Source organism: Mandrillus leucophaeus, unplaced genomic scaffold, assembly GCF_000951045.1.
Source record: "Mandrillus leucophaeus isolate KB7577 unplaced genomic scaffold, Mleu.le_1.0 Scaffold745, whole genome shotgun sequence".
NCBI classification, from domain to species: Eukaryota; Metazoa; Chordata; class Mammalia; order Primates; family Cercopithecidae; genus Mandrillus; species Mandrillus leucophaeus.
Genome location: NW_012108086.1, coordinates 21826 through 36329, shown reverse-complemented (window position 1 = coordinate 36329; position 14504 = coordinate 21826). Strand labels below are relative to the sequence as shown.

General features: G+C 38.2%; 1 protein-coding gene across 1 annotated transcript in view; it reads right to left on the bottom strand.

Annotated features, from left to right (window-relative positions):
* LOC105529059 (probable GPI-anchored adhesin-like protein PGA18) overlaps nt 1–14018 on the bottom strand; it is a 73248-nt gene extending 59230 nt beyond the window's left edge. The window contains 2 exon segments of the mRNA XM_011966118.1: nt 9799–10121; nt 13967–14018. Of these exon segments, the coding sequence (XP_011821508.1) occupies nt 9799–10121; nt 13967–14018 (375 nt within the window).
* Nucleotides 14019–14504: the final 486 nt, after the last annotated feature.

Here is a 14504-nt window from a genome sequence, read left to right as displayed (position 1 = left end):
TAGCAAAGAGACTGGTGGCATTTTGCCCCTGCCCTAGAGATTTGTGGAACTTTGAACTTGAGACAGATTATTTAGGGTATCTGGTGGAGAAATTTCTAAGCAGCAAAGCATTCAAAAGGTGACTTGGGTGCTGTTAAAGACATTCAGTTTTATAAGGAAAGTAAGCATAAAAGTTTGGAAAACGTGCGACCCGATTATTCGATAGAAAAGAAAAACTCATCTTCTGCCAAGAAATTCAAGCTGGCTGCAGAAATTTGCATAAGTAGCAAGGAGCCTAATGTCAATCCCCAAGACCATGGTGAAAATATCTCCAGGTCACGTCAGAGACCTTGACAGAAGCCCCTCCCATCACAGGCCTGGAGGCTCAGGAAGAAAAAGTGATTTCCTGGGCCAGGTCCAGGCTTCCCGAGCTGTGTGCAGCCGAGGGACTTGGTACCCTGTGTCCCAGTCACCCCAGCCATGGCCGAAAGGGGCCAATATATAGCTCGGGCTGCGGCTGCAGAGGGTGGAAGCCCCAAGCCTTGGCAGCTTCCATGTGGTGTTGAGCCTGCAGGTGCACAGAAGTCAACAATTGAGGTTTGGTAACCTCCTCCGCCTAGATTTCAGAAGATGTATGGAAATGCCTGGATGCCCAGGCAAAAGTTCCCTGCAGGGTCAGGGACCTCATGGAGAACCTCTGCTAGGGCAGTGTGGAAGGGCAATGTGGGGTTGAGTCCCCACACAGTCTCCACTGAGGCACTGCCTAGTGGAGCTGTGAGAAGAGGGCCATCATCCTCCAGACCCCAGAATGGCAGATCCACTGACAGCTTGCACCGTGCACCTGGAAAAGCTGCAGACATTTGATGTCAGTCCACGAAAGCTGCACCCTGCAAAGCCACAGGGGCAGAGCTGCCGAAGACCATCACAGGGGCAGAGCTGCCGAAGGCCATTGGCAAAGCCACAGGGGCAGAGCTGCCGAAGACCATTGGCACCCACCTCTCGCGTTAGCATAACCTCGACGTGAGACCTGGAGTCAAAAGAGATCATTCTGGAGCTTTACAGTTTGACTGCCCTGCTGGATTTCGGAAGTTCATGGGCCTTGTAGCCCCTTTGTTTTGGCTAATTTATCCCATTTGGAATGGCTGTATTTACCCCATATCCGTACCTCCATTGCATCTAGTAAGTAACTTGCTTGCTTCTGATTTTACAGGCTCATAAGCAGAAGGGACTTGACTTATCTCAGATGAGACTTTGGACTGTGGACTTTTGAGTTAATGGTGAAATTAGTTAAGACTTTGGGGGACTACTGGGAAGGCATGGTTGGTTTTGAAATATGAGGACATGAGATTTGGATGGGCCAGGGGCGGAATGATATGGTTTCGCTGTATCTCCACCAAATCTCATCTTGAGTTGTATCTCCCAGAATTCCCACTTGTTATGGGAGGAACCCACAAGGAGGTAATTCGATCATGGGGGCCAGTCTTCCCCCTGCTATTCTTGTGATAGTGAATAAGTCTCACGAGAGCTGATGGGTTTATCACAGGTTTCCGCCTTTGCTTCTTTCTCATTTTCTCTTGCTGCCACCAAGTAAGAAGCTCTTTTTGCCTCCCGCTATGATTTTGAGGCCTCCTCAGCCATGTGGAACTGTAAGTCCAATTAAACCTCTTTTTCTTCCCAGTCTTGAGTATGTCTTTACTAGCAGCATGAAAATGGACTAAAACGAAGGGTATTCAGATTGGTCAAGATTATGTGAAAGCTCAGCCAAATGGCAAACTTCTTTTTTTTTAACTTTTAAACATGCAGAATTTATTAGATGTGAGTTTGCATGTATTGATGGGGTTGTAATTTCTGCTGACAAACTTTTAAAAGCGGTATGTAAAGGCACCTTACTTGATGGGTTTAGTGTCACTCCATCATGTGATTCATATGCCAATGGGCAACTATGGAATCCGACCACTGTCTTAAAGACACAGGCTCCAGAAACCTGCTCCCAGGTCTGAGTCACCGAAGTAAAGCACCTTCTGGTACTTTGATCTCATCTTTGCTGCCTTGTTCCCTCAATTTATTAATTAATTGCATTAGTCAGTTTCAGAAATCTGAGTTTTAGAACAGTGGCTATAATTCAATAACATATGCAACTGGAATGAACTATGATTGATGATATAATTAGAATAATAAAAAATGACCAAAACCATAGAATATCATTACATTTCTACCTGAATTTATCAAAATCAGTGTAACTATATAACTTCTCCCAGTTTAATGGGAGTTGTGTCTTTGCAGTTGCAACATTTATCCAGTAACAGATTACTAGTGAACAAATTATGGCATTGCAATTGGCAACACTGGAACACCTACTGTTAGGTACTAGTCCATTTACTGAATATCACGTTTTCTCATCACTAAACCTCAAAGGAGGCATTGATAACTATCAATATGCTACATATGCTTATAACTTGTATGTAGTTTAAACATGCCAATGAGACATGTATTGTCTTATTTCCAGCACAAAGAGACTCCAGCCTTTTTGTATATTCACAGAGTCAAGCTGAAAAAATTACGTCTCTGGGACTTCATTACTGACATGCATAATGAATGATTTCTCTGTCAGCAATCAATCCAAAATAGAATTGGTATAATGTACATCACAGCCAGACATGACATGCAGACAAATAAAAACTAATATTCATTTATTTAATGAACTCATGAGTCAATGTGGACACTGGCGTATTAGAATGAGATCATTCCTGTCTATGTGCTTACCATGCGTTTTCTTTCTTTATTTTTCCCTTCCGCTGAAAGGAATGTGCATGAAAAGTAGAACTGGTCAAAAAAAGTACGGGAGTTTTAAATCTCCTTATAGGGTTACAGTAATGCATAACATTTACTAGGATTACTGTAGAGGAAAGAAAAACTTTGTCTAATTTCTAAATTTTGGAATGACTAAATCAATAGGCAAATATATGGAGGATAATTAATTTTTAAATTGCTAACTATATATTGTTTCAGAAATTGGAATGAGAACCAATAAAAATGCATTTTATTATTTTATTCTTTTTATTTTTTCTAAGTTAAGATTCAAAATAAAGAAGAGCATGAAAATTATAAATTTAATTGAATGGATAACACTGACACCATATGAAAAAGAAACAATTATAAAACAAATAATGAGAACGAAGTATTTCTCTTTTCTATGGTGGTTTAATTTTGGTGCTGTCAAATGCTATACATTCATTGGATAAAATGAAACACTTATGAAGTCTAGCTCAGTGCCAAACTAATTCTAGTTCAATTTTTTGTAAGTAACAAAGCTGGATAGCACTAAATGTCTAAGACATAATTTTCCAAAGTATTAGGCAATGAAAATGGCATGAAATATCCTACAATGAAAACATTCCATGGTGAAATAAACTTGTGAAGCACTGTATACTTTATGTTTTTCTTAAACACTGCAATATGTCGTTTAGTAAAGAAAACATTTTTAACTTTATTTTACCTAGTTGGACCACAATTTTTTTCCTTTTTATACCAATCAGCAATATCCTACCAAATGAATATTCTTTTGAGTACATTCTATTTATTTTTTAAGTAAGTGTTTCAAGATAAGGTTACATCAAGGTTGTTTTCTAGAATGTTGAATAATTTTTGCCTGTTTAATAAATTCCTTAAACAAATAAATATGTACTGTTTCTGTATTTATTCATATACATATAACATATAGCAATGGTATTTACACATTCTATGTATATTCCTAAATTGTTGATCATCTCTTGTCATAGTGATAAAAGGCTTTTTCAATCTTTAAAAAAACTTACTTAATATGTGCTTTCTGTGAGTCAGGCACTGGGCTAAATTCTGTATAATTACATTTAATTAATTCCTCACACTGAATACACTTGATGGGAAAGATAACACCATTTTACGATGAAGAAATTGGAACTGAGGGGAGTTACATAGTTGTGCAAATTCAGCAGTCAGTAAAGGATGGAATTAGTGTTCAATCTGCTCTTACCCCAACGTTCTAACCACCGTACTCTCCTGATCTCCATCCTTCTTTTAATCTCACAGAGTCACAATCAGTTGAGGTTGAACAGATGCCTGGATTTCCTACATGTTTTCATCACACACACGTCCATCTATGCTAATGATGCTTTCTTTGGCAAACGTCAACTTCAACTCCTTTCCAATTTGACAAAGTAAAATTACTCTTCTCTTGCTTAAAGTAAGTTTTGACCCAATAACTTTTGCAAAACTAACAAACTATTCCTATTTCTTTCCACTTTTCAGTTAGCACTTCAAACTTTTTAAAACAGCTCTGTTATGGTGTGTGCTTCTGATAGCAGGAATAAAATCGACAGTTCTGAATTCCCAGAATTTGATTTCCAATAAGTACTCACAAAAGGTTTCTTAAGTAAATGAATGAACGGGTGAGATAATTAATAGATGAATAATATTAACCAAATTTGCTGAAAGACAATCTCTTCTGCATCAATTTTAGCGTCTTGGAGAAACAACCATGTATAAATTGCATAGAAATGAGCATGGCCCAGGTGACAATAGACAGGTACTCATGCACTTTTTGGGCTCTGCAACTGCACATAAATGTCATTATTTCTCTAAGCCTTATTTTCTTTATCTGTAGTAGAGTCAATTCATTCATTCTGTTCAGGAATCAAGCTTTAATCAGGGAGCTATTTCCTACCGAGTACCAAATAGTAACTACTAAACGATGTATTACAAAATACAGATACATTTAGAGGATAATTAGGGTAAGCTGTTTTTTAAAATTCAGAGGTGACTAATTGCATGCCCATGACATGTTTGGCAGGTCACATTACCAGCTCAAAAGGTTTATTTGATTTTATGATATTTTAAAAATAAGCTGGAAGAGAAAATCAAAGTAATACAAATATTTCTTAGGTTTAATAGTATAACAATAAAATATTCTATCAACAAAGAATTAGGGGTTGAGGGGAATATTTAGAAAGACCAACCTTTGCAAGTTTTGATTTATATTCTCAGATACATTTGAATTCAGTCACACACACACACACACACACACACACACACAAAAAAAAAACAAACCAGAAACAACTTTGGTCTTTAACTAATCTAACATAAAGAAAGATAAATAATTGGTAGATATGAGTTTTCAAGGAAAAATTGCAAACAGGTCCTCCTCTTTCTTGATCATATTACAACCTTCTTGCGGCTAAGAGGAGCTTTTTCCAATTTGCTAAGCAATCCTTTGTCTCATCTTCCCTCTACTCATTTTCACACCCTATGATCCATAGGAAAGAATTTGCTTACTCATACATGCTTACACCTCTCTCCGACATTATTATTTTGACTTCAGAGGAATAGGGATTGAATCTAACAATTCAGAAACCCAAATGCTTATGGCATTACAATAATTTAATGATGTATAAAATGTCTTTCCCTAGTCTCAAAGTGCTTAATGGAAATAGAAATTCTTTGCAGAGTAGGAGGCCACATCATTGTCCCCCATTCACCTGGGGCAGCTGATAAAAGAGAAAAAGCATTGCTTTTGCCCAGCAAAATTTTAAATGATTCCAAGAACAGCACCTTAGGTCATGGTTTGATGAAATCTTCTATAGTAATTAATTTCACAGATGGCAAATATGGACTATTATTAGAAATTAATGATTGAACAGCTATGATAAGATTTCCTAGGAAAAGAGCAATCAAAATATACATTATCCAACTTGTCTAGAAAAGTGGCATTAAGAATCAAAAGAAGGGTTATGTTACTGTCTAACCTACTACAAAAACAGGAACAAATAATGCCGTTTGTGTTCATGTAAGTAGACATTGCTAGTATTTACCAATATTCAGTTATTTATCATTTATGAGTACAAGGAGACCTCCTTCTCATCCTGTCTTGCAACTGGAAGAGTCCACGTGAGTAGTCACATGACAGTTCTGATCGGCTGTGTGGTAAGTAACATGTGTCGTCTTCAGATGAAAGCACTGAAGAACTTTGTGTTACTTCCCTAGTGTTTCATCCTGTTACACAACCTACTAAAGAGGCCTGGAACCCCAAATGGCAACATGGAGAACAACTTCCCTAGAAAGGCATCTGTGGCCATTGTAGACATTAAATGAGAGGTAAATTAACCTTTGTGATCCGAAGCCACTCAAATCCTGTGGTTGTATGCTACCACAGGACAACCTGGCTTACTATGAATCATATCACAGGTATATTACAAATTTTTTAAACCTATCTCTAATAAAAATGCATTCACACAGTTTTTGAACATGTCAAAATATTTTTTAAAGCACTGAAAATAAAAAATATATTTCAAATGCAAGCATTTGAAATTTGCAATTTTTTTTAGTGTGTCATCTTCTTTGTATATCTTCATTAACAGAATAACTCAATATTGAATGCAAGAAATACTTTCAACAAATGTCAGTAATATTTAAAGTCATGTAACTTCATCACAAAGCCAATTGTTTAGAATTTTCGTGAACAGGGTGCAGTGGCATGTGCCTGTAATCCCAGCTACTGGAGAGGATGAGACTGGAGCATTAATTGAGTGCAGGAGTTCGAGACTAGCCTGGGAAACATAGTAGGACTCCCACCTTTTCACACATAATAGAATAAATTAAAATTTTCATCATCTTTTTCTGCCAGATTTAAAAATCTTTTACTTTAAAAATTTCAGAAACCATGTTAAGAAAAAAATAAGTTTTGATTAAAAGAGGAGATAAATTTTATGACTGAAAATTAGTTATGAAAGTTAAAATCTCAATGAGCAATAAAAATTTATTAAAGGTGAGAATTATCTTCAACATCACAATTTCCTGAAATTTCTCACTCTTTTAATTGCTCACTTAGAGTTTATTGTAAACACTTATATTCTTAGGCAATTCTTTATTCCAGAACCCATTTTTGCTTGGTTATCCAGTCTTCTACTTTTATCAGCATTGAAAAACATAAAACCCCAGGGCTAAGAATACTTGTAAAGAGATCTACCTACCCTTTTTCCAAACATCTGATGTGTTGGGTATTTATATTATCTGGTATTACAATAGAAACAATGTTCTTGAGGAAGATTATTTCAACAAATGACTTTTCCAATTATCAGACTCCTTAACTTCACTTTTGTACTTAATGTAGTGTAAAGCTGTTTATTGCTTCTTTATTCCAGGGTCAAAAACATTTTTCCATCTCTATATTTGTAGCAAATATAAGCAGGTGGAATATTTACTATGTTGTAAATATCCAATATATGCAATAAACTCAACCTCTCTAAAATGTTTATTTGTGATTCCTTTATGAGCAACCTAATGATGCTGAACCAGTATTTAAAGACTCTCTTCAATGTAAATGCCCTATTTGGTGCTCCCTAATTTAGTTTCACTGATGCAGAAGTAAAATCTAAAGATTATATCATAGATAATGCAAAACACTTAAACACTGTTTTGCGGGGAACAAATGACTGATTTTTGGTACGTATACAATTCTAACTGCAGGAACTGTAGCTAGAGAGTTGCCGATCAAGCATGCACATTCAGCAGCTCTAGGAAATCCTGCAAACCCCAGTTAAATCGAGTCTGGTTAAGAGAACTCTTATGAAATATATAAATTTAGAGGCCTACCCCCACTCCAGCATGCAGGGTAGCAAAACTCAGGCATGAATTTTTTCTTTACATTCACCCATGATTAGCATCTTTTTCCCATTAGAAAGCGTATTGTGAATGCTAAAAATCGATTCTAGTGTTCTACACAGTGGAGTATGTAAAATGGTCTAGTTTCCCTGTAAAATGAAGGAGAGAGAAAAAAATTCAACTTGGCTCATACACTTCATCCTTTTTAATTTTCATTGTTGGATATAATTTATAAAAAAATATGTAACAGTACATGTACTGTATATCATTTATACATAGTTTTAAATACATATATTTGGTAAGATCAAAACACTTTTTCTACTAAGGGGACATTTCCATATGTTTTTGAGAACCCTGTTCATTACATTAATGAAAAAGTCAAGATATTCCTCTTTCTTATTTGTGAATGAAAAATCATTCAAAAATTGACTTTAACTGAAATTTGTATTTCCATTGTTCTTTACAATTTATAAATTGCTTTGGTAAGAATGTATCCCTTGTATGAAATGTAGTGTCTCAAAGCTGATGTTTCTTCTAGGGTCCAGCTTGTTCATAATGAATAGGGACACAGGGATTGAGACTTGCCTTTCACTAGTGATCCCACCACTTCTTACTAGCACAGCCGTGGGTACTTTACCCTGGAGTTGAGCTCTCATCTGCAAAACGGGGGGTAATTAGGTTTACCTTTTAGCATTATTGTGAGAAATATATGGATTAACCAATGTAAAGTCTGGTTCAGAGTAAGGGTCTAATACAGCTTAGCTAGAAGAAAGTCTTAGTTGGTTCTAACAATTGTATGTACTTCTTAAAAATGTTTGGAAGGATTCTTGGAGCCTACATTTTATAATGGCTATGAAAGGAATATCCATGGAACTGTTTAGTAAGAGTTATAGAGATCATAAATAGATTAAGCAAATTATAAAACTGTGGGTAGATAACAACCTGCTGTCAATCAGCAGTCTCTCCTCACCGGGGTGTCACAGAAGCCCTTAACCAGGAAGGACAAATGTAGGGATTTTGCCCTTGGTGAACTGGGCTTGGTGCTCATTATCTCAGATATACCTTTTTCTCTCAGGAAACCAGGAGCACACTGCGGATGTTTTGGTCATTTCCTTGTATTAAAACTCATTATCAATTGCAAGATATATCAGATCTCTGCATTCGAAGTACAGAGAGCGGCTCTCTCAAGACAAACTCCGATGACTATTCATATGAGTTTAAATTTGCTGCCCTCCATATTCACGCACAAGATAATTTTCTGGAAAGTGGCTCATCTGGAAAGACTCTTTCAAAACCCTTTCAGCTTGGAAAATCATTTTTATAAAATAAAGGAGAATATTTTGAAGCTGCCTTGGCTTTAAACAAAAAAGAATATCTACTAAAATATTACTAAGTGCCTCAGCTTTTTTTCCTTCCCTAGTTTTGCTATAGTTTCATTTCTCTGTGCTTGTTTTCCGTCCGATTTCAAGTGACGATACCATTTGACATTAGAAAATACACACTTTCCATTAAATGTCGACAATTTGGAGTTTATTCCATTTGATGGTTCATGCGCACTTCCCTGTACAATTATACTTTCAGAAAGTTAATTTTGAAATATGATTTATATAATCTTGGACTATGTAATAAATACGTTTATTCTATGGATTAACTACTTAGAAAATATATTTCCCTTCTTTTGCTAGTAAACTGAAGTCTGTGATCGTAACATGGAATTGTAAAGAGTATATAATGATATTTTCATGGTTTTCAAAAGTAAAAGTATGTAATAAAGAAAGTTGATTCTGAATGTTTCGTATTTCCAAAAAACCTCAGGGAAAAAAACAAAAAAGCCTATCTAACAATGGTGTTTATTAAATGCCTGCACATAATTTTGAGGAAATGGCATAAAACCTTTAGAAATGTGTGTAGGAAAATTTTTAGTAACATTGTAAATATTTACCATATATTTTGAGTAAAAAAGGGGTAAAAATAACTATACGATTATTATAATCCCAGTTCAGTGAAAATATGCAGATAAGCCTTGATACGGTTAGGCTTTGTGTCCCCACTCAAATCTCATCTCGAATTACAGACTCCCTCACCCCACAATCCCCATGTGTCAAAGCAGAGGCCTGGTGGGAGGTCATTGAATCACGGAGGTGGTTCCCCGGCCTGTTCTCGTGGTAGTGGCTGCAGTCTCACAGATGTTCCCGCGATAGTGGCTGCAGCTGCACTCTCACGAGATGTTCCCGCGGTAGTGGCTGCAGTCTCACGAGATGTTCCCGCGGTAGTGGCTGCGCTCTGGCGAGGTGTTCCCGCGGTAGTGGCTGCGCTCTGGCGAAGTGTTCCCGCGGTAGTGGCTGCGCTCTCGCGAGGTGTTCCCGCGGTAGTGGCTGCGCTCTCGCGAGGTGTTCCCGCCGTAGTGGCTGCGCTCTCGCGAGGTGTTCCCGTGGTAGTGGCTGCGCTCTGGCGAGGTGTTCCCGCGGTAGTGGCTGTGCTCTCGCGAGGTGTTCCCGCGGTAGTGGCTGCACTCTCACGAAGTCTGACGGTTTTATAAGGGGCTCTTTCCCCTTCACTTAGCACTTGTTGCTGCCACCTTGTGAAGAAAACGCAAGAAGACGCCTTGCTTTCCCTTCACCTTCTGCCATGACTGCAGGTTTCCTGAGGCCTCCCTACCCATGCTGAACTGTAAGTCAGTTAAACCTCTTTCCTTTGAAATTACTCAGTCTTGGGCAGTTTTTTATAGCAGTATGAAAATGGACTAATGCACACCTTTTGGAAAATATTTGGAATTATGAGTTACATTGCATCTTGTGATTACTAGATTTTTAAAGATATTTAACAGTTTTTAAATATACATATAATTATCTTAAAATAATTTTTAGGACAGGCGTGGTGGCTCACGCCTACAATCCCAGCACTTTCAGAGGCCGAGGCGAGTGGATCACTAGGTCATGAGCTTGAGACCAGCCTGACCAACATGGTGAACCCTCATCTCTACTAAAAATACAAAAATTACAATGCAAAAATTAGCCAGGCGTGGTGGTGCATGCCTGTAATCCCAGCTACTCAGGAGGCTGAGGCAGGAGAATCGCTTGAACTCGGGAGGCAGAAGTTGCAGTGAGCCGAGATCGTGCCACTGAACTCCAGCTTTGGGGACAGAACAAGACTCCATCTAAAATAATAATCATCATCATCATCATTTTAATAATATTTTCTAAAATCTAAAAGCATTTGGAGAAATGTTTGACCGTTTCTGGTGTATGAACATTCTGCCACAAGTTCCATCAAAGTAGGTCAAAACCTTATGTGTAAGTTTTTCAGAAAAGACCGGCAGAAGTTTTCAAATTTTCTACTCAACAAGAAATATCTGGAACATTCGTTTAAATGAAAGATTCATAAGCCCCATTCCGGATTGTGATGAAGTCAGTCTAACGTAGTTCCCTGTAAGTTGTCTTTTTAAGAAGTACCTCAGATGATCCTGTTGCAGGTGGCCACTAAAGAAAACTGGACTGAAGCTGACATTTAAACTGTGCTTTCACTTTTCTAGTGATTATCTTGTACATGGTAGACCCTGCAGCATTTGGAGAAAGGGCATTTTTAGCAGGGATATAAAGCATGCTGACCTAAGTGACTCTTACCTGAAGTTCTATAACACACTCGGATAATTTTTAACAGTAGTTATGGTAGTAGCCATCATAGTAGGAGCAGTAGTAGCAGCAGCACTAGAAAATAGTCCCTACTTACACTCAGTGGATACATCCTAAGACTCTCAGTAGATGCATGAGACCATGGATGGAACCAAATCCTGTATACACTGTGTTTTTTCCTACACATACTGATACATTTTGGATTTTCGCCCCCTCCAAATTTCATGTTGAAATGTGACCTCCAGTGTTGGAGGTGGGGCCTGATGGGAGGTATTTGGATCATGCGTGTGGCTCTGTCATGAATGACTTGTTGCCGTCTTGCAGGTAATGAGTGAGTTCTTGTTTGATTAGTTCCTGTGAGAACTGAATGTTAAAAAGAGCCTGGCACCTCCCTCCCCTCTCCTTCTTCTTTCCTCTCTCGCCATGTGATGCTTGCTCCCCTTCTCTTTCCATTGTGAGTGGAAGCTTCCTGAGGCCCTCACCGGAAGTAGATGTTGGTGCCATGCTTCTTGTAAAGCCTGCAAAACTGTGAACCAAATAAACCTCTTTTCTTCATAAATTACCCAGCTTCGGTTAATGTTTTATAGCAACACAAACAGACTAAGACCCTTACCTATGAGAAGGCTGAATTTATAAATTAGGCATAGTGGAGAGTAATAGTAACTAATAATTCAGTTATTATTAGTAAAGTATTATTAATTAAAATAAGGGTTACTTGAACACAAACACTGAGATTCTGCAACAGTCGCTCCAATAACAAGAATGAGTGGGTAGTATATACAGTATGGCTACGCTGGACAAAGGGGCGATTCACAAACTGGGCAGAATGGACCGGGAAGATGAGCGATCTCATCATGCTACTCAGAAGAGCATGCAATTTGAAACTGAGGAATAGTTTATTTCTGAAATTTTCCACTTAATATTTTCTGACAGTAGTAGACTTCAGGTAACCAAAACACCAGAAAGTGAAAGCATGGATAAAGGAGAACCACTGTAATGTGAGCTGCTTGTATTTCTATAGCATTTGCTCGGGGAAAAGTACTGCCCTGAGCCACCAGTAAAGAGCCATCTCCATTAAAATAACAGCAAAGAATAACGCATGGTAGTTTTGCGCTCTGCTGTCTTTCCACTTGAAAAACAAAAAAACTAGAAATGTCTGAAGAAGTCTCTGGAGAGATTTATGGGACACATCCTTGAGAGCATCCTGATTAAATTAGGATATGGAGGGAGAAGTTACTGGGGTAGTTTTTGACACAGATGAACACAACATATCCTTAGGTTTTTTTGTCCCATCATTCTTAAAAATATACCACTTCGCAATAAGAAATGAATTGAGTTCTGAGGTATTCTCTATACCTCCTGAAAGAACTAGTAACTCAGGTTCCTCAGTTTGTGGATTATCCAGAGCCTTTACTCATTTTCCTTCTGCCCTGTGAGAAAATGGTCTTTGGCCATTTTGTTCACTGTATTTCTCCTGAAAGGCAAGTAAGGGGTGGACACCACTAAGGCAACTGCCATCTGCCCTATGTCCTGATCTCAGATTCTTTCTCTCTCTCTCTTCTTTCTTCCTTCCTCTGTCCCCTTAAATGTAGCACGTTTACTAAACTAAAGCCGGATACCAACACAATTGAAGTTTTCTGTTAAGGAGTGAAAGTCAGGTTGTGTGGGACAAAGCCAGTCTAGCAGCTGTGACTGGATATTAGACAATCCAGCCTAGGGCAAGAAGTTTCAAGTTATTCCCCTTATTATTAACATGAAAATTGACTTGACATTGAATTTGCATTTCTTCATGTAGTTAAAAGAGGTAAGGGGAGAATTGTCTCCCGATGCAAATGGACTCCCTTGCTCTTTTGCAGGAGGATACACACTCACAGTTTTTATTCAACTGCTGATGGAATGAACATGGACACACTGAATGTAACAACAAGGAAACGTAATAGCTCCACACTGAACCGAGCTTCATTCTGCAGGTGTTTGACTCTGAGGCTGTCAATCTGCTTCTCCTGAAAACTACCGTTCTTCCCTCTGGTTTTGAATATACAACTTTTCAAGAGTTAAGGGCTTTTTTCTTCTTCCAAATATCTGATACTCTTTTGACCAACAGTTTCTTTATAAAAGCTTTGAATTAAAGACCAGGAAATGTTGGTCTTAAATTTCTGCCATTTCCATTTCAAGTAGTTCAAGTACTGACACATATTATTCATGGGTTTACCAGAATGTTGGCAAAGGAAGAATAGTACAACAGATATTCTAGCCTTCTTAGAGACTCTTCTAGAACTTTTCTCTATCCAAGTAATTAAAATCGTGCCTTAATATTATATAAAACAGCCAAGCACCAGCTTTGTGAAAACGAGCACAAAAGTTGTAGTTCTGGCAGGACGAGGGGATCTTGGTTGGCTTTTTTTTTGGGAATAGAATCAACATTTTCAATTTTATCCCAATGAGTTCTAGTATCTAATATTTACCAAGCCCATTGAATATAACATATATCCTTTTTAGAAAAGTCAAATTTAACTGTTAATATTCACATTTTCAGCATGTTTTCAGCTATATGTGCTGGGAGCTAGGCTAGAGATGGGATAATAGGCCAAATAAACATTGTCACATGTCACATGCCACGTGAAGTTTGTGTTTCACAGTGAAGGCAGCCTGCTCAGAGCTCTGTGATATTTAGTCAGCACTCACCTACTAATCCTTGAAAGACTGTTTTCCTTAAATACCTGTGACTGCCTGCTCATGGAGTTCTGGTATGGAGGCACACTTGGCCCTCATTAGGGCAAGCTGAAAGGGTCAGAGGGTTAGTGATTCCAGGAGCAGCCCTTCACCAATGATGTGTGGTGATTTGGTGGATACAGAACACATTTCTGCTCTTGGAAGGGGTAACAGTGAGGTATTGTTCTACGCTGTTTCCCTGACCTATGAGAGGAATTGTATTTTACTTGCCTTCAATTAAATCTGTTCAGTAAAGCACCCTTCACAGATTTCTTCCCTTCCTTTTTCTACTTCCTTATTCCCCTGACCATGCTTCCTAGACTCCCCTTTCAAATAAAGTACTTTTTCTAAAATCCTTGCTTGGGACTTGATTGGGGTTGTATATCCGGACCTCAGGTCTTGCTGTTTAGTGGAATTTCTTGCTTTTCCTCCACATCATTTCCCATTCTCTCCGTCTTCAGGTAGTCTCTCTAGCAGGAGAGACAGGATTCATCCGTGGTAGTTCAGAGTTCCCCAGAATGCAAAAGTAGAAGCTGCCACTTCTTC